This window comes from Falco peregrinus, chromosome 3, assembly GCF_023634155.1.
Source record: "Falco peregrinus isolate bFalPer1 chromosome 3, bFalPer1.pri, whole genome shotgun sequence".
Taxonomy (NCBI): Eukaryota; Metazoa; Chordata; class Aves; order Falconiformes; family Falconidae; genus Falco; species Falco peregrinus.
This window is the reverse complement of record NC_073723.1, coordinates 1,636,040-1,659,877: the sequence shown is the minus strand read 5'-3', so window position 1 is coordinate 1,659,877 and position 23,838 is coordinate 1,636,040. Positions and strand designations below refer to the sequence as shown.

At 42.0% G+C, this 23,838-nt stretch overlaps 2 protein-coding genes across 15 annotated transcripts in view; both read right to left on the bottom strand.

The window, feature by feature from the left end:
* Positions 1 to 13,067, bottom strand: part of TG (thyroglobulin) — a 161,219-nt gene extending 148,152 nt beyond the window's left edge. Inside the window, exons 1-8 of the mRNA XM_027786474.2 lie at positions 12,930 to 13,067; positions 11,186 to 11,294; positions 10,195 to 10,292; positions 9,542 to 9,745; positions 9,026 to 9,185; positions 4,673 to 4,779; positions 3,406 to 3,549; positions 1,462 to 1,647 (exon numbers count right to left, since the gene is read on the bottom strand). Of these exons, the coding sequence (XP_027642275.2) occupies positions 1,462 to 1,647; positions 3,406 to 3,549; positions 4,673 to 4,779; positions 9,026 to 9,185; positions 9,542 to 9,745; positions 10,195 to 10,292; positions 11,186 to 11,294; positions 12,930 to 13,017 (1,096 nt within the window). The 5' untranslated portion in view covers positions 13,018 to 13,067. The remainder of the gene's footprint in view (positions 1 to 1,461; positions 1,648 to 3,405; positions 3,550 to 4,672; positions 4,780 to 9,025; positions 9,186 to 9,541; positions 9,746 to 10,194; positions 10,293 to 11,185; positions 11,295 to 12,929) is intronic.
* Positions 13,068 to 17,945: 4,878 nt separating this feature from the next.
* PHF20L1 (PHD finger protein 20 like 1) overlaps positions 17,946 to 23,838 on the bottom strand; it is a 61,511-nt gene continuing 55,618 nt past the window's right edge. For all 14 annotated transcript variants that reach the window (XM_055798337.1, XM_055798335.1, XM_055798338.1 and 11 more), the window contains one exon: positions 17,946 to 23,391. In XM_055798337.1, the coding sequence (XP_055654312.1) occupies positions 23,249 to 23,391 (143 nt within the window). In that variant the 3' untranslated portion in view covers positions 17,946 to 23,248. The remainder of the gene's footprint in view (positions 23,392 to 23,838) is intronic.

Sequence of the window (23,838 nt, the reverse complement as noted above, 5' to 3'; positions counted from 1 at the left end):
CTCTGGGGACCAATAAGTTAGTGTAAGCCACAAGTCCACAAGTAGGCTAATATCAAACAAACGTAGGATCATGGTCTTTAAACGCTCCCCCCTCCTACCCCCTGCTGAATCAAATCAGGAGTGAGAAGGAATAAACAGAAAAGCACTGCTGGGGTGGCTTTACTGCTAGAGGTCAGAAAAGCAGCATGTCCCTATCAGGATTGCCTGGTGCACCAGGTCACATGAGTACCCAACGTGCTACCCACACCTACATCCCTGCCTCCTCCAGTGTTCATGCGGTGGAGTGTGAAAGATATTAAAAAGAAAAAAAAAAAACCAAAACAACAGAGCAGAACTGGAGACATGCACATGGCATATAGCTGTCTGAACGCAGACTGCAGCTACACCCTCATGAAATACCTTTTCAGGAGTCAGTCTGCAAAACCTCTGCAGAAATTTTTCCCTGCTTAAATTTCCTGAGTCTGCCAATAAAAGCTGTAAGCAGCCTCCAGTCATCGCCCCCCCACCCCAAAAAAAAAAAAAAAAAAAAAAAAAAAAAATCAGGAGGGCTCAGAAAAGCACATTCAGAGATAAAACAACCAGCCCCAACATATGGCGAGGCCTCTCAGAGGTTTCCTTGCAATATCCTTGGTGATCAGCCTCGGAGGCATGCTAACATTTTCATTTCACAGTAAGCCTGTCCGTGCCCAGAGCACTCTGAGCGACTTGGAGCCATGACACCCAGAGCAGGTTCCTCCTCCTTTACCTGCGTGGTGAGACTGTGCCTGCAAACAGAGCGACCACCCTCCCCGAGCCGCCCCGCGTTGAGCTCATGTCCCAGCCTCCAGCACAATCCGCAGTATTAAGGCAGCACACTCCAGAGGGAAGGTTTTTAACTTCCATCCTCCCCTCTGTCCCTTGGACATGTCTGCTGTCGTTTCCGCTGGGGGCACTGATTTGATGGTGTGTTCTTCATGAAGTCTCTCCAAGCCCAAACCCATACAATTTTTCTGAATTGTTTCAGGTATTTTTTACTGGATTTGTCAATTTTCATGGCCAAATAGGCAGTGACAGAGATGGGGAAAAATACGTCCGGGATGAGAAGTGCCTTAGAAATTCCATAGCATCACCAAAGGAAGGAGGTAAAACCCAAAACCACCATCGCTCCCTTCCTTACTTTATCCCAGATATTCTGACTTCATGCCCCTGGCTCCTGGAGTCAAGAGACAGATATCACAGCTGCAAAGAAAAGCCTTGCTCTATGCAAAACTAAAAGGCTAAAAAAAGGTCATAAAGGAAACTAAAAGGAAATGATATTTAATAATTTGTTACAATATGGCTTTTAACCCCAGGGAGGTTTCTGGATCTTCGTTTTTGAACACCAGAATCTGTCAGAGCTGAGAACTGAACTGGTCCTTTGAGTTTCATTCTAAAGACACTAAGAGATGTGCTTGCTTTTCCTTTTCCAAACCTCACACATACCACAGGCCGGGGGTTGTCCTCGTCTCTTTGTGCCCTGGACCTCTTGCCCTTTGGATTCCGCACACCAGCACTGTCCTCCCTGCTGACACTGCACTGGCGTGTAGCCCCCGTCAGCATCACAAGACGGCACATAGGTGTGCTGGTAACGCAGGGCTGCATACCGCTCGGTCTCACACCTTGAGGGGCCTGGAAGAAAATCAGTATGCATTAGGGGGGAAAGCTTAAAGCTGCAGAGCCACCTCTGCTTGATCCCACTGTTCGCCTACTTGGGAGAAAAAAAAAAAAAAGGAAAAAAAAAGTTTCACTTCCTGACCATTTTCAGTAACACTTCAAGTACCAGCCCAAAATGTGAATTGCCAATCCTCTTTTCCCCTGGAGAACCGTCTCCAGGATTTTGCACTGTAGGCATTCATTTCTAAAAACCGCACAGAAAGTAAACCCTCAACACACTTTTCAGTCATAGTCACAGGTAGGCAGAGTAGCAGCAGCTCCGTGCTGGGGGCAAGGTGAGCTCTGGCCCTTAATGTAAATGCAAAGCTGGTCACCAGAGTTAAAGTGCAGCTTGGGAGACTGAGATGAAAGCAATCATCAATGTTGCTGAAGAAATGAGGCATTGCTCCTGCAAAAGGATCTGCACCTGTCTGTGGAGATTTTGCCTGGGACCACCCGATTTATTTCCCTTCACAGGGATATGAAGGCCCTACTGCTGTCAAACTGGCCTTAATGGCAGAGAAGCCAAAACTCCATCAAGCAAGTTTTCTGAGCTATGATCTCTCTAATACCAGATGCCAACAGAAATTTTGCTTGTTTATATAAACCTGCAACCCTACAGCCTAAACATTTCTCAACATTTCCCACCTTCAAGAGCTTTCCAGCTACGCTCAGCTACCAGGTTGAGGCAGCAAGAGCATCACATCAGAGCAACCTGTTCATCAAGGAAGTCTGACAACTCTCGCAAGGTGTGTGGCTTCAGGTGGTGGTGTGAGACCTGGGTAAGCCACCAAAGCAGTCCCCCTCGGTGGCTGACGAATGTGGTCACATCTCCATCTTGTGGCTGTTACAGCTGCATTTCTGCTGACAGCCGCTGCATCCCTCGCTACAGTCAGAGCTTACTCAACAACACTGTGCAGCAGAAGAAGGAAGGTGCTTTTCAGATTTCCCAGAACAATCAGCTTGTTCCAAAACCAGAAAACCCGTGTGGTTATGTGGCCAGAATACTTACATCAGTATTTGCTTAATAACTCTGGTGATGCAACTCCTTAATGAGGGTCAGACAGCAATGTCAGAGGAATTTGGATGGGAAGATGGAAGTTTCACACCAGGGGGTTCAAACTCTCCCCAGCCAAGGCAATTATCTTGGGCTGTGATGTAGGAGAGAGAAGAAGGTACCTGACCCTCCTGTCCCACAGAGTTCGCGGCTTGTAGGCAGAGAAACTCTCTTCGTATTTGCCTGCCCTGACCAGGGAGGGAACGGAGCCAAGGGCAGAACCAGAAGTTCAACTTTGCTGGCTAAGGCACTGCAAATTTTTGTGTAGTCTTCTGGGAATCAAGTATGTTGTGGTCAACGTAATCTCTTTCCTGTTTCTCAGTGTACCAACATAAATTAGGGAGCATTTTCTCAGGCTTTTAATCTAATAAATCATCAGATCCATCTCCAGAATCTCAAGGCAAAAGATACAGAGAGTTCATGGGATTTCAACTAATATGTTCTTCAAGTGCGTGGGAAAGCATTGATCCGAGGACAGGTACCATCCCCTGGTAAAAATGTACAATCCAGGGGCTAAAAGCCAGCTGCAATTCAGGGACCTTGATTCCTGCACTGAAAGTGATATTTTACGCTTTTAGTGCAACAGACTCCTAGAACAACTCCCCCAATGGCAGCTGTAACATACAAGCTCCAAAATTGTCACCTTATTTACCAGGCACCACCTGGGTGCTACTTACATCTGAACTTGCCAGAGGTAGCAAGCTGAACCCCTAGAAACCGCCTCTGCAGGATCCGATATATATTGGTTTCTGCAAATGTGCGGGCAGGCTCCGGCGCAGAGAAAACTGTGTCGTAAACTTCATCGAGCAGCAGTTCCAAGCCTGGGAAAGACAGACTTTTAGCACAGAGCCCGGTTTTAAGACAGAAGTCACCTACTTTACACCAGAGTAGCATAACTGGAAGCCTGTCAGGAAGAAGAAAACCAACCCTCTAAACAGGCCAAACGTGAACTTACACCACATAACCCTGATGTACCACACCACATATCCCACTGCTGAGTGCCCAGTCACTGGCTTTATGCCTTGACACCTACCAAAGCAAGCAGAAGCCACATGCCATAACTGGCACTGTGCTGTGGTTTTGTTAGGTTGAGTCTGCAGTACAGCAATTGATGCAATTTTGGAAACTGACGGTACCAAAAAAATTTCCCAATTGTTTCAGCTGTATAACAGAAAGACATCCAATGCAGTGGTTTCCCTGAGTGCACAAATTTTTTTGAGAATTTCTCACCCTTGTGAGAATTAAATGTTGAAGTTCTCATCTACCATCTAAAGTTTAAGCTAGCATGCTTTGCATTCCGCTCCCCACCCACCCCTTTTTTTTTTTTTTTTTTACTTTTTAAAACAGAGTATCTAAGGAAGAGGAGCTGGAAGCTGTCCTCACTCCACCTTGTTGGAAAAAACATTCTCCCTTCTAAAGTGTCCCATCACCTATTAACATGCCTACAAGTTATCCTGACTCTGAGAGAAAAGGAAGGACCATCTGATGCTTCTGCTCATAGCAGGGGGGCTGGACTAGAGGATCTTTAAAGGTCCCTTCCAGCCCAACCCATTTCATGATTCTACCTGAGCAAGAAGAAAATAGTTTGGTCTCCAGGCCCTTTATACTCCCCTGCATTTGCTAATTGGACTTATTGAACGTGACACAGCTTTCTAGTGCAGGCAGAGGCTGGACACTCAGAAATCCTGTACCACCATCCTCAAAGAGGACAGAATTAGCTCCCAGGCAGCAACTCCACTTGATACTGACTAAAGTGCTGCTCCTAAGGGTGGGAATTCAGTAATTAAGCTCCAGCCTTTCCCATGAGCACTACACTGGTCCAGTGGTCTTACCCCTTGTAAGAATGAAATGAAGTTCCAAATGAGCTGATACTTTTTATTTGTCCTTTCCCTCTGGAATTCAAAGCCACTCAAATTACAGGATCAGATGCTGGAGGGTACTTACCAGTGTCTGCTAACTCTCTCCCCAGACTGTCCACGCAGTAGCAGTACCCAGAGACCTCTGGGAATGCCTCCCGAAAGGAGCTGAGTGTTTGGAAAGCCCCTGGGAGCCTGGAAGGAAAAGCAGCCTCCTGTGAATACTTGGGAGGCCACTGACAACGGCAAAGCATCATCTGTGCTTCCCTCCCAGACAGGTACAGTAGGGCTGTCTGCAGAGCGCAAAGCCATGACAAAACCCTTTGGTCCCCCTGTGGCAACCAGGCTCTGATGTGGCCCAGATCCTAAATGTCATTTTTAAAACAAACACAGAACAATCTTCAGACAGATTTCTGACTCTTCCTAAGCAGGTACCCAGCTTCTGTATCTAACACCCATTTTCTATTCTATTCTCATCTTTGAAAGCCTGTCAAAGAGTATAAAACAGACCAATGTTGGTTTAATATTACTACAACACCCTTTCATTAGCTCCTACAGATCTACACAAGATGGCAAAGTGCCTAAACAAACAGGTTGCTTCCTGTTCCCTACATGCTACGTACACTTTCTGCATAGAATTAAGCACAAAAGCTGATAAAAACCTCACTAATCTTTTTCATTTTCAGAGCATGGCTCAACAGATTAAGGAGAAGGGAGTTTATAACATATGACGAGCAAGACTGACTCTTCTGGAGATCAACGAGATGTTAGTTTCCAGTATAATATTCTAGGAATGAGAACAGCCAGATTCAAGCAAAGCAATGATTCAGGAAGGAAACTTCATAGGGTCAGTTAGAAAAAAAACCAATAAATGTGATCTTAAGTGACAGACACTCTGGGGGTTCTCCAAGCAAACAGAAGTTAAGTTCTTCTAGATTCAAAGTGCCAAGTTCCAAAACAATCCTATTATTTTACAGACGCATACCTTTCCCTGAAATACGATGAAGGACTGGTGTCCCAGCTGCATGTGGCTTATTTGGGATATCTAGCAAAGGGGAAGTGGAATTTTCTGCTCAAGACATTCGGACGATGACACAAATCAGGGTTTTACCAAGGAAGGAGACTCAGCAGTAGGAGTAATGGTGGATTAGGCCCTGATCCACTGGGAAAGAGGTTAACGTGCCAGCGCAGCTGACAGCGACCCTGTGGCACTGGGACTATGAGCAGCCTCGATACCAATGCCAGCGCCCCGCAGCCCCAGGGCTGCTCCAGCATCCACAGTCTGCGGGGGCCCTGAGAAACAGCAAAACACTTGTCAGGCTCAGAGTCAGTGCTCAGGTCAGAGGAGCGGAGCAAGGGGCCTTTGCTACCTTCAGGAGACTGGCCGAGTGCTCTGTCACCTCTTGCCGGGAGAGCTGAAGATGTTGCTGCTTCCTCAGCCCGTCGAAGTGCAAGCTGAGCAATGCGTGAAGCAGCAGCAACCCCTGGGCAGAGGAAGGGGCTGGCAACCCAGTGGTTGTCCCAGTGTTACCCAGCAGTTCTCCTGCCTCACAGCTTGCACATCCCTGCATAGAGCTGCTTCCCTCTGGCACTCTTCCACGTCTTCAAATTAAAAGCCTATGGACTCCCTTCACTTAGGATCATAAAATCCTACTCCACTGCTGACACGAGCATGCTAAAAACAATCAAAATGTCATACTTCAGGGCACAAAGGGACTTCTGCCAGCATTAAACCAATGGAATTTAAGATATAAACACCTAAATGCCATCTTTCTATGGTCTTCAATTTACATGCAAACATAGAGAGCTTGGGATACCTCAAGAGCCTTCTGCTCCCCTGAATTATCACGCAGTAACCACTGCCCAATCAGGAATATGACCTTTTCTTAGGAGAGCAATGCATTCAAAGGCAGACCTCTGCACTGCTCATGGCCTTGGAACTCATCACCTCAGCATCTCAACACCTAGCTGAGTGAAACAGGACGCAATGAAAATATTCTGCATGCTGCTTGCTTTCACCCTCAACGTTGAGAAGTCACATACGTAATTATACTTTTACATGTGGCGGATGTGTAGTCATATCCTTTCATGCTGGTTATTTTTGCTCCACGTTGAGCGTACAGCTAAATAAAGTAGAAACAGATATAAATTAGGCCCACAGAAACAAGAGGACAGAACTTTTCTCACCTTACTTGGAAAACTCACTTCCTATCACTTTTTTTATTATTTCTCAGCCTCTTTTTAATTACAGCCCTCAAGACGAGTAGCAATAACACAAAGCACCTCGTTTACCAGACCCAATCCAAAACAATGGCTTAAAGCAAAGGTGACTACATTTAAGTTGTGGATAAATGTATAGTGTATCCATCTGTTTCAACAAGAATGCTCACACTCAAAAACATGGGTAAGTAAATAAATGTGAGGTTGTTGACATTTTCTTCAAACTGTTATAGCTTCCAGCAAAGACAACTCATAACTGATTTTCAAAAGCAGGTTTGCAAGTAACCCCTTCTGTGTTTCATACATGCAGCTCAAGTTATAGCTGCCTTTCTCATTGACTATTAAGAAACAGAGGGGAAAAAACAGATATTTTTTTCCCCATTACCGATGAAATCATAGATAATAGGGCAGAACCTCCAGTGAGCTGGGACAGGCACTGACACAAGGTTTTCGGTCTGATGAAAATTGTAGCAAGAAAAGGAAAAGATCCTCCTTGACTTTTCCTTTTTTCATCATTCCCATCAGTCTTCTACAGGACTTTCTACACAGCTACCCATCCAAGCAGGACTAGGGCACAGTTTGTACAAAAGAAGTAACAGCAACCAAGTTGCCAGAGTGAGGTAGGAAATCTGGGCTTATCTTTCTTTCCAAAAAGTCTTCCCCTTGGGAAGGTCTTAGCTCTAAGCTTCTGAATTTCTCCATTTCTTTTTTTAACATACTGATTTATTCTGAAATATTTAAGAGTGTGTAGGGAAACAATTTGTGAATGCAGTTAGTGTGACATGTCCAGATTTCATAAATCAATCTGTGAAACCAAAGAAAGCTGGTCCACTGGTTCTACAAGAACATAAATTCTGGGTTTAAATCCCTGTTCTGCCATAGTCCTTTGCTCTGGAACTCATCCCTTCAACTCTGTATTCTGGAACCCTGTTTATGGGGCAGGATAATGACATTTCAGGCAGGAATAGTGTGAAAATATATATATTAATGACCTGAGATACTCAGGTATGATGGTAATAGGTTAAGTCAATGCCATAATTGGAAAGGTAGACAGCTGGGAATGAAATGATCCTGTTGTGATTAATTACATGACACGGACACAAGAAAAGCCCAATCTCACAGTTCTTTGCAAACAAATCTCCCAATGAGAGAAAAAAAAAAAAACCAAACACATCAAATCAAAGCATTGCTTTCACCTCTGTAGTTGCTCTTTCAGAATTACCACGCTCCACAGGCCAACAAAAAAAAGCCAGATTAGTTTGCTTTTGCCAAAATAACTTCTGCCAAAGCTCTGACAAATTTGCACTGTGCATTTGGGCCTGCCTTTCAGTTTTGCTTAAAAGAAAAAAGAAAAAAAACAGCAAAACTGACATTTACAATAAAATGCCTTTGCTACTACAGAGCCAAGTCAGAATGGAACATTACATTTACTCCACTGCCCTCCACCAGAGAAGTGTGTTGACCAAGATACCATGATAACAGCACTTAACAAGAGACCAAAAGGTTTCTCTGGAGAGTCTGAACATCTGCGTCAAAACAAACTCCCCTTGCCCACCCCTTGTTTCTCCACCTGAGCATTAATTCCCAACTCCTCCACAGAACAGCGGCTTTTTGCTCCCATGGACAAGGATTTGATCCAGCATTTTTAAGTCTTCCCCAGTCATCTCCAACCACCCAAAGCCAGTCATCTGTCAGCACGCCCGTTCATCACTTGCTGTTTCACCTGTGTGAGCAACCCTGGCACTGCCTAAATGGATGAGAGTTTCCCAACATCATGTGGAACTTGCTCTTTGCATGTTGCCACTTGTCTGTCTGTCCATCTGCTTTCATCTCCCATATGGAGCCATCTTTGCTACCTCATATATACATTTGAATTCCTCTGTTCCTTGTGCATTTGTCTCATTTTCTGTTGTGTTTCTGTCTGAAAAGTAGCCCTGGCTACTTTTCCAAATACAGATTGTAATGTGGTATCCACTGCTATGTGAGGACACACTAGTTAGACTGCAGAGAGAGAACATCAGTTTTCTCTAAAAAGAAGAAGAATTCAGAAAAAAAGGCTTTTATTTTTTTTTTTCCACTTGGTCCATTCATTAGTAGAAAAAAAGCATCAAGTGCAGTTAGAGAAGAAAGGCTTCGTGTGGGGAAAAGAAGAAAAAGCCAGTAAGACAGTGACTTGAGGTACGAAGGATTGTTTTTCTGTTTCAGAAGCCTGTGCACTTACCTGTTATAACTATGAAGAAGATCAAAAACCATCATGTCTGTTGTGTTGACAAACTTGCACTGGACAGGCATAAACTCTCCATCTGCTGAGCACTGTGGCGGGCTCTTCTCCCCAAACCCGTGCAGAATGCGGCGGTCTCGGATCTCACAGTTCCCCGGACCTAATGGGAAACAAAGGTAATGTTTATTGTGTTTTAACATCCCACAAACAGCTGAATAGCCACCCCATGGTCTGAAGAGGGGTTAGATTCATTACACTGAACGTGGACACCTAGGTGCCTCTTGTCTTTATGAGGAGCAGGGACTTGGACCCTGTGATCCTTATGGGTCCCTTTAAACTTCAGATATTCTATGAGTCTATGAAACAAGGACTTGAATGTACCAGTTAAGCACCTATACTTCTATAGGATAAGTGTAGGCTGCAGTGTCCAAGCTCCTGATCTGCCACCACATTTAAATCATTCACACCAAACCTTTCAAACCTACAAACCCCACAGTTTTGTTAAATATTACTTACACTGCGTTGGCTTTCCTCTCTGCCTGGTACCATAAATCTCCATTCCTTCTGGATCCACGCACCAGCACTGGCCCAGCTTTGTGTCACACTGCACCACATCAAAAGCCCCTGAATCCAGGCACTGAGGGATGTAGGAGATGCTGCTGCTGTTGATGTATTGACTCAGCAAGACCCTCTGTTTTTGCAGCTGGCAAAAGGATAAGCCTGTAATAGCAGAAAGGGGTACTGTTAGACAAAGGTAATTGCTGGGCACTGAATCATTTATTAAGGCAACATCTGAGTTTTCTCAGAGCTGCAAATTCTGATTCTGCCACCCACATGGCATGAGGACATTGATGGACCTGAGGCTGTGAAAATTGGTATAGAGAAACCCACCACAAATGGGGTTGAAGTCCTCCAACTCAAAAGACAATACACTAAGTTGATCTTTCTTTCATGATTTACATTATGGTGACCTTCGTAAACACAGCCCATCCAGGTGTATCACATGTCTGTGATCAGCCCTGAAGAAACTGCAGAACTCCCACTAGAAAGACTCAGCAAATTACAATAAACTAGAGTCCATCTAAGACTTGATTTGATTTCAGCAGTTCATAAGCACATTTAAATGGTTCTTTACCCAACCTGAACAGAACCAGAAACTTGTAACTTACAAGACAAGGGATATCCATTCTGTTTGCTGCCAGGTACCTCAATGCCATTGACATCCACACACCAGCAGGAAAGACCGTTCCTACTGCACTGAACCGTCCTGAAGGAGATCACAAGTATTTTATTTTCTCAGTGACAGTGTTCTCAGTCAGTACAGGACATAGACAAAAACATAAAGCAAGCCAAACAAGTTCAAGTACTTTAAATAATGGAATGATAAAGGGCTGTGTTTCTGGTGAGACTACCTGATGGGAGCTCTTAATTCTAGCAATTCTCAGAACTCTTCAGGAATTGCAGATAAGTGACTTTAAGTCATTCAAGAAGCAAGTAGATTGGACAGAATCCTAAGTCTAAGTATTTGAGATTTACCACACATTTTGAGACATTTTCTAAGTTAAATTTAGAATGGCCAAGGTCTCCACCCTAGGTAATGACAGTAAGAAAATAGCAGATAACATGACAATCTGTACTTCCCCTCAGCATTAACTCATTAACTTCTTCCATCTTCAAGCAACATGCTGCTCTCTAAATCACTGTTCTCCATGTGCTTTTTATTTCCTTTAAGACCTTTAGAAGGAAATCTAACTGTCCAGCTGTGCCACTTATAGCAGGGTGGATAACTTGGCCAAGTCAACTTGGCTCAGCTGTGCCATCTAGCACACTAATCGCAGACCATGCACCCATGAGCATGGGTAGGAAGATAACAATTCACAATAACCTGCACCAAATATTTAACGTACAAATAATGCTGCTAGGATTTGCCTATTAATCTTAGATTGACCTCTTAACCCAGGGATTATTTCCAGCAACAGCGGACTCATTCAGGAGAGGCTGGATCTGCACCATGGCTCAATGAAGTCATTTCAAGTCTCCTGCACCCCTCACCCTCCAGTCCACTGACACAGCGGCTGTTCAAAACAGAGGCTAAAGCTTTCATTAGTAATGAAAGGTCACATTGTATAGAACAGCCAAATAATAGCAGGGATGAATTACCTGAACTGGCCATCTTCTGAGCACTGAGGAACATAGGTATCTCCTCTTGAAAAAGCCTTTTCCCTCTGAAGTTCACATGGACGCAATGGTTGGGAATCTGTCTGGTATTCTGAAAGCAGCAAGAAAGCAAACGCCTAAGGGTGGTTTCCCCACAAGCCTGTTCTTATCAAAACCCTGTTAGTACCAGCCCTGTGTGGTGGCAGCCCCAGGTTCATGGACCCTCCTTGCTTGTCTCCCCATTGCTCATTTTGTACATTCCTGCATGGGACAGCACAGGGAGGTACTGAAAAATCTTGCTGGTTTGTTGTCTGCTGCAGGATACACACATGATGGAGATGCTCATGAACCCTTTTCCCAGGCCTGTATTTAAGTAGTCTCAGCTCTGTTAATCACTTCAGCTCTAGCTATCATTTTCTGGTACCTGGAATACTTTAATTACTCAGAATTAGTTGTGCCTATCACCACAAAACAGCCCTTTGCCATAACTACATACATCACTGTTATTGTTTCTGAGTATTTACTCTTTATTGAAGCTAAGTCACTCACTATTCCACCAAAAGGAAAGGTATTTCTTCTTAACCTCATGAAAGACCTGAAAAGAATCAATGTCTAGCAGTTACCATCAGACATTCATTTTAGAAGTACGTCTCAAATTTTACAGGGCAAGTGATCAACTACTGAAGCCCTCTAGCAAGGAAACACTCAAGTCAACTTCAAAACCACATTTGGATGCTGTTTGAGGAGAATGATGAAATTCAGTGGGGTGTGGGGTTTTTTTACAGAACAGATTAGTTGATTGGACACTTTCCCCATCCTCAAAATCCATTGAATGCCATGCTCTTAATTCCATTAAGTAGTTCTATAAGATAAACAAACAAAACCATAGCTACAGCAATTTAGACCAAAAGTTCATTTAATCCAGTATTTGGTCTGAGCGTGACCACACATGGTAACGCAAATACATCATAAGTATTCTGAACACTTTTCAGCCCCCAACAATTTGCAGCTCAGGGACTTCTTTAACCACAGATGGTTCCTGTGCACCTATGACCTCTCAATCACTTCTGTTTCTGAGAGTTTTCACTGTGTCACCTTAAGCCAACACGAAAATTTTTACGAGACTGTAAAAGGATTTCAGGTGAGCTGACTGATACATCCACATGTAGGCAGACTCACTATTTTCATCTCAAATGCGACTCCGAGCCAGTTGCTCTGGAATGTGTGGGTGTCTCTGTGCACAGTGCTAGAGGGGGCCTCGTAAGACATCTGAGTTAAGAGATTAAGTCAGTGATTCAAATTGCTTGTTGTGCAGGGCTATCAAACTCAGACCAAAGAACTGGGGATGACAGACTATTCGGTATCTTAAGGTTCAAGCCTAAATTAGATCATTGCACGTACAAGTAGAAGATATAACCTTAGGACATTCACATCCCTGCAGCACCACCTTTTCTTACCCAAGTTCCTTCTCTAGCCCAGCCTACTCTTCCAGAAAACATCTTTTTCCACCCAAAACCCAGGTGCACTGAACTCGGACAACCCTGACCATTTCAAGATCCTTACAGCTTAGCATATAACCTGGAGCCTGTACACTGCTTGCACAACACACAATAACTAGCCAAGTCTGTAGCGTGCAAGATTCAAGATCATGACACACTTCATCAGAATAATACACAGAGCAGCACAAAGGTCACAGGAGCACAGTCACTACTGGACACAGGCAAAGAAAAAGAACAACCGTACTTACCAAATATGTTGGCTGCTGCTGTGCTAATAAAGCAGCAAAGAAGGGTGCAAAACGGGATGGAGCCCATCTTGCGATGGGAGAGCTCCATCCCCTTTTGTCAGTGAGGCTGCCCAGCACACCCTGGTAGCCCTCACCTGCCTTTTTGTAGCAACCGTCGCACAGATGGGTTCACTTATGTGCTGGTAGACTGGCCATGAAATTGGGCAAGTGACGCATACGACGCTTCTGAGAAAACCACAAGAGGCCCATTCACCTGGAACCGCCCTCGTGGTTCTCCTCAGCCAGTTCTCATCCCTGCTCCAGGGAGCACTACCCAGCCCGCTCACCGGAGAGGAGAACAAGTGGCAGCAGGCACAGGGGGTGGCAGAGGGGACTTAGTTTAACCAACACGCAAATCAAGCACATTGACACGGTGCTGGCCAGAGCTCGGACTCTCGCCTGCAGTGTGGTGCAACCAGGCTTTGTGTTTTGTATTAGCAGTACCTTTTTGCATCTGTTTCTAGAGAGCCTAGCCTGCTGGAGGGACAGACAAGAGTTAGGCCTCCAAGTAGCACTAGGAGTAAATACAATGCATAATGTGGTTGTTTATTAAGTGAAAAAACAGTCAGTGGAGCTGCATCCATTCTATTGAAGGGAACTGAGAGTCAGAGCCAAATGCACTCGACCTTTTGCTTTTACTCCCACTTGCACCACACACTTTAATACAGACAAATATCTGATGGGAAGCAGTATAGCTTCTTGGGCTTCATCCTCCAAGCATAAGATCAGTATGACTATTAAGCATGTTATCAAGGTTCATAGTACTAATTACATGCAGGATCCTCAACCTAAAACATACCAGAAATATTATTTCGTTGGTTCCAGAGTATCAGTTCTTACTTGTCCACCTCTTGTGATTGTTACTCAGCACTTACTTGCACCTGGAATTATGAGAACTCACTGTCACAAAAGCAGAGGTGGTTGAACAAATGGGCCCAGAATAATTAGCTAAATGATAACAGAAGCACACATCTGAGGCAGGACTTAAGCTGATTTCAAGAAAAAGTGACAGCAGCACTTTGCGACTCATGGGTGCTACACAGTCTAGAAACAGTTCTACTGATACTCTCTTACAGACCAAGATTGTACCAACAGCGATCCAAGCATCCCTCGGTGTGGGCTGTAGGTCACTGTGGTGCTATGGCGTATGATACATATGGTAAAAATGAGCTCAAACAGCAATACAAGGTTGCTTTAGCATTACTAGTCTTTTTTAAATGAGCGAGACTATATCTGGACTTTACTTTCACGCAATCTGCTGTGGACTTGAGGAAAGTCAATGGCCCACAGAAAGATAAAGCTGGGAAAAGATGAAGAATGTGTACAGTGTAGAGGACAGACCAAAAAAGGCAACCTTCAGAGGCATGAAGAGGAAAAGTCCTGTAACATCCCTGATTAAGCAGGCACAGAAAGAAAATGAATTTCTGGACTGACATAGCATTTGTAAGGAAACATACTCGCAGAGCAAAGGAATCCGACTAAACAAAGAATAACCAGCATTAGCACTAGGGTTGCTGTATTAGGAAGGATGAAAAGTTTGACCATGACACATATTTCTGACTCAAGCATGCTTCAGGAGCCCCAGATTTGTGCCAGATCCTCAGTGTGGTGTGGAGTTAGAGGAGAGCAACAAGAGACAGCCCAGCCCGGTGCCCGGGGCTCTCTGGGGGCAGCAGGATCAGTGCTTACAAGGACAATGACACTTCCAAGCCACTGAGACACATATCCAGAGTGTGTGCTGTGGGGTGCAGGTGAGACTGACTTAGTCCCATTTTCCAAAGTTGGTAGAAAAACGTCATTCAGATTCCTTGCACAGCAAACGGGGAGAGAAGCGAGCTCATTAAGGTTGCTGTTCACTTTCCTTCTTGCTACTATTAGTAGCTGGTAACAGAGTAAGGCAGACAGGAATCAAAGCACTATAACTAACAAGCACAAATCTGCAATATCTACATAGCGCTGATGCCCAAGATTACTTCATCTCCTTCATAAACACTCAGAAAGCAACCTCTGAACTATGCAAGTTGGGAAGAACAGCCAAGTCTTAAAAGTCTCTTAAAAAACAAAGTGAGAAAGTGAGTTTCAGCAGTTGGCATCACTTCAACCACTTCTAGATGTACGTCAAACCAAGATGGGCATCTTGGTACACACAAGTTCAATGGGATGCAATAGCCCGTGGATTAACAAGAAAAAAAAAAATTAGTAGTTTACAGAGCAATATGTGCAATCCACCTTAGTCAAGAGAAAAAAAAGGCACTTGTCCTCCATGGCTGGTCAAACGCAAATCAAGAAAAGCTTCACTGCATAACTTTCAGTGAAGGGAAAACTGAATTACCCTCTACTTTTAGCACCTGAGAAAAGTTGGAAGCATATCTTAAATTAGCTTATCAATGAAAGTGAGAAAAGGACTAAGCAGAAAAGGTCCCTGTGACCAATATGGCCTTAAAATTAACATTTCAAAGTCATTGCTCTAGTGCTGGAAATGAGGGTTTTATTTGTTGTATGCACTGGCAAAAAGCTACTCAATGTAGACCATAATTGTAGGGGGAAAGAAAAACGCCAGTGTGATGAAACATTGAAATCACAAACCTCAAGAAGGAAGCAAACCATTTATTCACGTTCCAGTTTTGCATACACTTTCTTAGCAGAAAAGACTTTGTGCAACTGCAATTTTTACATATCGAAAAGCCCAACAGTTCCTGTATATAAATACATAAAATTCTATACCCACAGAAAAGTTGCTCTCACCCAAATAAAACTCGAACCTGAGAAGTCAAACTTAGTTTAAGAAACGACCCTGAAGGAGCCTCCTACATGAGGTAGCAAATTGGAAGGAAGAATTTTAAGAACAGAAAACATTGTCAAATTAGGCCCATATCAATGAGTTCATTTATTGTTTAAATAATAAACTGCTTTTCTGTGTTAAATAAATCACTAATATTGGACAATCCTCTCGTACTTTGTAAGAAAACTATGTAAAAGTATAAACTAACACCATTTGTTAAGTAACACCACATTTACAGATAGAGAACTGTTTTACATTTGGAACCTTTCTTCTGAAGCAAGAGACATCTCAGTCTTCACATGATTTTGGCACAGACAAATATAACAAGACCTTGTGAAGCCCTGATAATCTCTATCATCTCTGATTAAATTTTCAGTTCTCATTCGATGCAAAATTAAAAGATGACAAGGAAAAAAGCATAGCTCTACCAGCCAATACAAATTTCAGTCGCTTCATGCATGACGTTCTTCAGATTGAAAGAATGATGAAATTCCAGTAACTTCTGTACTAAACTTGGCTAGATCAGAAGAGTGGGCAGAGGACTTCTCAACTTTTTGTATTACAATTCACCAGCTAGCAAAGTGCCTTTGGTGACAAAAGAACCTAAAGAAGCTCACATAAGAACATTTGAATTTGCCTTCGTCCCTGCAGAAATGAACCACTTCTAGGACAGGTAAAATGTTTTTTCTTCCTTATCTATTACAGGTAACTTTTTCTCCTTCTAATACTACCACAGTGATGCAAGGTAGAAAAATATTTCTTTCTCATTACATCTGAGATGCACATTGTTTTGAAACCCCAAATAGAAGTCAGTTCTGCAACCTGTAGTGGTGCAAAGGATAAATTTGCATACTGAATCAATTCAGTGTTTGACGAAAGCAAGCTAATGCACTGTGAAAAGGTACTGCTGGTCACACAAGGACAGCAGCAGGGTGCCACGCTCCTGGTGTCGGCAGGACAAAACTACTTTTGGTCTGTTCAATAATGCAATACTTAACCTTCTCGGAACTGAAGGCCACAGCGTAGGGCTAACAGAGTCAGAAAGCAAGTTCAAGGACAAACACAACTCCTTCAGCCACACAACAAAGCTGTGGAATTCAGTATGCTGCCTGATGTTGTGGAGAGAAATGAATGAAAAAAGATTGATTAAACTCGTGGACAGCTGTCAGTGATTGATAAAACTGACAGTCTTCATAAAGATTTTGGTAAAGGAAACCTCAATTTACCAAAGTGAAAGGTACATTAAGGGAAAAACCAATCTGTACAGATCTTTTATAGTCAGTATGTTTCTACAGATGCCAGCACTGCGTTTCTACTGAAGACAAGACACTGGGCTGGCTAGGTATTTGGTCTGACTCAGGAAACCTATTCTTTAATAAGCTTTCTAATTAGAAAAATGTTTCAGTGTATTACTCCAAGATCTGAATTTGAACTTGTATCTTAAATTTGAGAGATTGCCCCTTCAAGTAATGATTAAAATACCTGATTCAGAATAAAACTCTGAAATGTTACATGTTTACAATCATATCGATTCTTGCTGTGAACAGAACAATTTCTCTCTATCAGTAACTCATTGAGATTCTGTCCAATTTCATTCATCTGCTGCTTATGGTTTTTGTTCTGGTCCATGGGGTGTCTAGAACTTTCTTAACATTGTTTGCTTATTTGTTTTCTATTACAGTGAAGTCCTCAACAACAGCTTGTAGACAATATAAAATAATACCACTAAAAGCAAATGGAAGTTATTTTGCAATGACATCGTACAAAGGCACAAAATTAGAAACACCCTTAGAAGGCAGCCAGCTGCCCACAAAAAGAGATGCCATCACCACGAACTCATTGTTCAAAGACATCATTTTTTAAGAACCAAGTGCATTGCAAAACTCAAACCCTGAAATCGTTTAAAACACCAAAGCAGATAAGGAACGGAAAATTATTCTAAACACTTTGCCACACAGTAAGCGATTCAGTACTGTACGTTATTTACTAACTGCTACATTTGCCTACAGGCTAAAATACAGAAGATTCCCTAAAGCTTTGCAATGTAAACAAATAAATGAGTATCAATGACTGTATTTAACTTATTGACTACAGGCTAAAAATGCAGTTGAAGATTCCCTTATGCTTTACAACGTACACAAGCACTCACTAGCTCACCAAATAAAAAAAATCCACCAAATGGGAGCCCAAGCACATAACAATCTCAACAGACTTTTATTGTATTAGAATGCAGTCAACATTATTGCTATTATAAAAAACAAATCACAGAAGTTTTTTGCTTCTCTCACAGAAGATTTAGTAGTGCACTGCTGCCTCTCTCAGAGTGTTTAGTGACAATACACTGGCACACGTGGCTACAGCTGAACAGAGGTGGCTCTGGCCAGTTTTAGAGAAAGGAAGGCTGCTGTTCGAGGTGACCAGCAATTGAACTAGCTTTACTTATTCATTCCATAGAATAAGGCTGGCTCATCTACTGCTCACACACAGGACCGGTGTGTATAGAAAGGGAAATTCACTCCTGAATGATTTTTCATGCTAATTTTCTCCATGTGGTCTCCCAATTTTTTATTTCAGTTTTTCGGGCTGTTGCATAATGGCTTCCAAATGCACAATCTGCTCTCTGTGCAGTGTATTTTCACCATCATTACATGCTCCGTATTTATTTTCCATATATAAACAGATATACACATAGTGTATAACACTTATTGCTAAAGTCAGACCCCCACACCCAGTGCCCAAGACATAACATAGTATAATAAAAACCATTACCAAAGTATTTCAAACATACTCTGTAAAATGATCACCTGAAAGGTATATGGACTCAGTAGAACAGGGAAAAAAAAAAAAGTGTCAGCTAATAAAACGTGAGAATAGCAATGGGCATTTTGAAAGTGATTAAGTCTCTCACCTTAATAAGCACTCCAAAATTAAGAGGCATGTACTGTAACATTTTTAAGCTGGCAGAGAAAACCTACACTTCCAGTGTTCTAAACCGACATGGCAAAGCTGGGCCCTGCTGGCAAATGAATCGCATCATTGCATGCACTCCCCCTCACACATCAGCACCTCCATGTAATTACTAACAGGGCAAGGTAGTCAAGATGGTTCGATTGCACAACTTCTTGTTAGGAAGCCCCTGTCTGTGGAGTGCTTCTCGCTTCTCACCCCCTACTTTCGCTCTTGATTTTTACAGCAAGCTCCAGTTCAGTTCAGGATCTGTTTCGTGTCTTATAAAATTCCAGTGAAGCAGAGTAATTGGTTTCCCTTCACATAAAAAGGAAAAAAATATTCTGATTTGCAAGCATCGAAATACTTTTACGATTTTACTCTGATGTTCGAGTGACCCCTTTACATCCCAGCCTTCAGTCTGGTAAGGAATGCTGGAGCCCAGCAGTGCCAGAGGGGTTTTGCTGTAATGTTTGTTGAAGTCTAGTTAAGTTAGAAGTCAGATGTGAGCAGAGGGAGACCGCCACTTGCACAAGATCAGAAGAGGCTTACTAAAGGAAGGCAGTAAAAAACATCTGAAGATTTTCATCATGGTACACACACTCCAACTATACTGGACACACTGGAGGCTGAGGACAGTCGAGCAGAGAACTTTCCCTGCAACTGCCTCCCACAGCAGCCAGAAAGAACTGGGAACAAGAACAGAGGAGTGAAACCCTCCAGGCATCACAGAAGAAGCCAGAGTGCAGAAAACTGAAGAACAAAAGGAGAAACAGATGCAAGCTACAGAACAAACAGATGAGGAGCACATGTTGAAGCTCAAGAGACAAAATTAAGAGAGACAGGTGAATGCCAGCCATAGAGGAGGCCTGCATCCATAGAAAAAGTTTCAGTTCTTTGCCACTCTACCAGAAAATCGCAACCCATCTTCTTCAACCATTTTAAAGAGCACAACAGGCTTCTCTATCACTGTAAATCACTCCATAGCTGAACAAAGATCTACGCATCTAAGGCCAGAATATCCAAAATGTGGGCACTACTTAACCTACAGCTACCCAAGAGAAGTGCCTTCCAACCCGTTCCCTGCCGTACGACTTGAAGCACCTCCACTTTGTCACTGAGACAGCCCTATCACGTGTTACCCGATCATGTCACCAAGACTATGTTTTGTTTATGACTGCAATACTGACATCCTTCAGCCATCACTGGGACTGAAAACACAGATTTCATGACGTAGATGCCTGTGGTACGGTCACAGGAAGGAGGCAGCTTTGGAACGGATCGCCCTCGTACCTCCAAGAAAGAACAAACAACCCTCGGACAAAATGTCAGGCGGGTAAAGTCTCCACAAGTTTGCCATTTAGCCTTGTGAAATCGCAAGAGGCTTCTGTACAGTGGCATTTCGCTTTTGTTTATTACTATTAAGAATTCAAGTTAAAAGAAGGCTGCAATTTTTTTAAAAAGTTACCTTTCTGAGCACCTATATCAAACCCAGCCCTCACGCAGCCTCCTCACAGCACAAGGAATCGCAACTCACACCCCGATAAATGACGCTGCAAACAGACTGCGTGTAGATCCCTGGCTTATTTAGACGAAGCAGGAAGACAGATGGAAAATGATGCCTACAGGAAAAAAGATTCTCTCGATAAGGCCAACGAGAAGAAATACTGGTCTGAGTTGGATCACATTGGGTTTGACTGGCACATGAGCAAAGCAATCAACCGTAGGTTACATTCTGTGCAAAACACTTGGCATTTTTATGGCACTTGACTTGTAAGTGTTTAAAGAAAAAAAAAAATCAAAAGCTTCCCAAACGTTTGAATACTTGAGAAACTGGGGCCAAAACTCATGTTTACATTAGACTAACATCACAATCTGAGAAAGCAACTTCAGGCAAATTTGTAAAGCATTCAAGCAATACACACGATATCATAGCACTGTCCGTAAGGACACTGAGACTGCATTTCTTAGAAGATATGAAAGCTTGCAGGAATTTTTAGAATCCATGACTACACAAGAAATGAAGATAAAAAAATAGTGAAGAGATTGTTTTTGTAAGCACAATTCATCCTGAATAAGGCAGGATCCTGAGGGATAAAATTCCACACTCATGTAAATTTAGAGACCATTTCATATACAAACAAAGACAAGTTAAAGCTGCAAGGGCAACTAACTTTGACCTTACGATCTCCTTTTCAGGATACCACTCCTCCATCTGTGCACCAAGAATGAAACCTCCATCCTCCCACCTGGAATCTCTGCCCACCTTCAGTAACATTTACAATTATATTACAGCACACGCATGCACACACATTGCATAATATTGCTACAGTGTATGCTGTATAAATTATGTAAATACACTCCACTTTGTTTCAAAGTAATTCACCTGGATTTACACTTCTCTTATACAGTACACACAGTACCACATTCAAGGATATGCAGCAAGTGAATAATATATTAAAGCCCCACATATCCAAAACAAAGTAGGTCACTCAACGACTCATATTGTTTGAAGCACTTACTTAAGCACCCAACTATATAACACAGAGTATTTTATTTATTAACAGTTGCTATAAAAATGTCAACAACTCCTCAGCTCCTGTGTTTTTTCTGCATCATGAAGTTGCCAATCATGATTCCGTAATTAACTTCCATGTTACCATGCAGCTCTGCAATGTCTCCTACAGGCCTGATATAGCAGGACTTTTTAAATAGCAGCCACTCTGTAACGGGGCTTTACACATTGCTTTGGACGTCATGAGTGATAACTCACTTCAGATACGACAGACAGATGGGAAACGCCAGGGCACCTTTATTTTAGCAATGAACCAGCCATGCTACTTTCTTTCTCAGTAATAGTTGCACTGGTTGCAAAGCCTTTCCCAGATAATCCATCTTTGGCACATTTTTCAATTTTATGCATCCTCAAAAGGCATTCCAAGATTTGAGATGGTCTGTACATTATAACAATCACATTTTTTTATATATATTTTTACGTAGATCAGGAAGAAAAGTGGAAAGTGTAGAGTATGCAGAATAGTTTTAATAAACAGTTTTACATACAGTACCTTACATATAGAACAGTGTGTTTGCAAATTTAAATAATTTTTGAATGTACAGTGGCTTGTACTCTTTATCAAAAGGTAAATTCAAGTTTACTGTCTATCGGTTCTAAAATGCATTTATACAGATAACTAGAACTGATAAACAGATGTGAGGCATAAAATGTTCAAGTAACTTAATGTCATCAGTTAAATAGCCTCCTTTTAACAGTCATATTTTACAAATTTCAAAACCTGTACATACATTATTTTCAATTTTAGAAACTGCTTGTTAAAAGGTAACATTTCATGTTAACCACCAGTTCTTATAGTTTATTGTAATAAAACTAGGTATGTGTCGATATAAATGTATATAGCATGTATATATGTACATGTGTATCTATACACATATACATACACATACAGATATGTATGTAGCACTGGGTACAGCGGCAACTTTAAGCACAGGGAAAGTCCTGGGCTCAAAAATCCAGCAAGAGCTAACACAGCAAGTAGGTTGCCTTTGGTTTTATGATATTTCATTCACTGAAGCTGAAAGATTTTATAAAAACACCTTGGATACTTGAGATATTTATTCTAGTGGTTTAGTATATTCACAGCCACAGACAGTTTTGCTGCTCTTGTCACTCCTCATCCCAGCTGAGGATGGTAAAGTTTCAGAGGGCCAACACCAGAACTGAGCTACCCAGGACAAAAATTGTACCTTGAATTCTGAATACTGCAATAGAACATAAAAAAATATAAACTAGATACAATTTTGGATGGATTGCTGGCACTGAGTAGGACTTTGGAAAAAACCTTCATGTAAGTCAATCAAACTCTCATCCCAGTGGTTTTATTATTTGGCACATCTGACCACTATTTGCCACTTATGTTTTAAAGGAGTGTAAGGGTGCTGTAATAAGGATTTCTATTTAAAAAAATATTTTTAAAAGGAGACCATGATAAGTAATTTCTTTCAAAAACCAAAGCTAGTATGTTTGTTTTCCTGAACATTCATGAGAGAAGGAAATAACCTTAAAACTTCCCTTGTAGAGAGGATACAGCTCTCTCTGTGCCTATCTTTCACTAGCAAGACAAGAGGAATTCATTAAAAAAGTTCCCAAGAATTTTTAGTCAGCTGAATTCTGCTGACTCAAGATTTTTTGCCAAAGGTTTCAAAACAGTAGCATTGTTCTTCATAGAGTTTTTGTTTATTCAGCTTTCTTCTATGTGGGGATTTTCTTGTTTACCATGTTAAAATCCTATCAACACTTCTCAGTATGTGATATATTACATTTTGAAGTTTGGACACTGAACATTCAGATTTTCAATGCAATAGATTCCTTAATATAAATTTCCTCTCCTCTCTCTAAAGCTTCAGGCTATTAATGTAATCAGCAAAGAACCAGATAAATGCTCAGCTTTTTTGCTGTCTTCCTGTCCGTCTTGTGGCTAGTAAGAAAATTCACTGTAAAGAACCTATTTTTATTTCTTTATTCTTCCTTTTGTCATACAGAGCAAAGTGTTGCTATTTGCTGTACTTTCCCCATGTCAATTAAGAGCTGTTTGATACGTCGCTTGAGCTGAGGCAATCTTGCCAGAGGATCTGGTGGTTCCAGTTCTCCAGTGAAATCAAGCCAGCTTTCTAAAACTACAGAAGGAAAAGGAAGAAGTGATTAGAGTAAGTCTTCAAGAAACAGTTTTCAAAAATTAAACTTTTCTTTCTTACTCTGTCTTTTATAAGACGGGAAAATATTCTGAGGCTGTGATTTTTACTTAACATAAGGAAGTTTTATTAGGGAAACACCAACTAATTCCCTGTTTCACTCAATCCAAACATATCTGATTTGATCATTACTATAAAAAGGTACCTGGGAGCAAATTATACCCTTGGCTAACAATTTACCATCTACGCATATAAAAGAAACCTCAGTTCACAACCTTTAGCTACGACAGCTCTGCAACAGAAAACACAATCCTTAAATGCAAGGCTTGCTTCTGTCACTAACAGGTTCCTGTTCACAAGGTCCAGATTACAGAACAGTTTGCCGATCTTCAACAAATGTTTTCAAGGAATTTCTATGCTTGCAGAGACAGA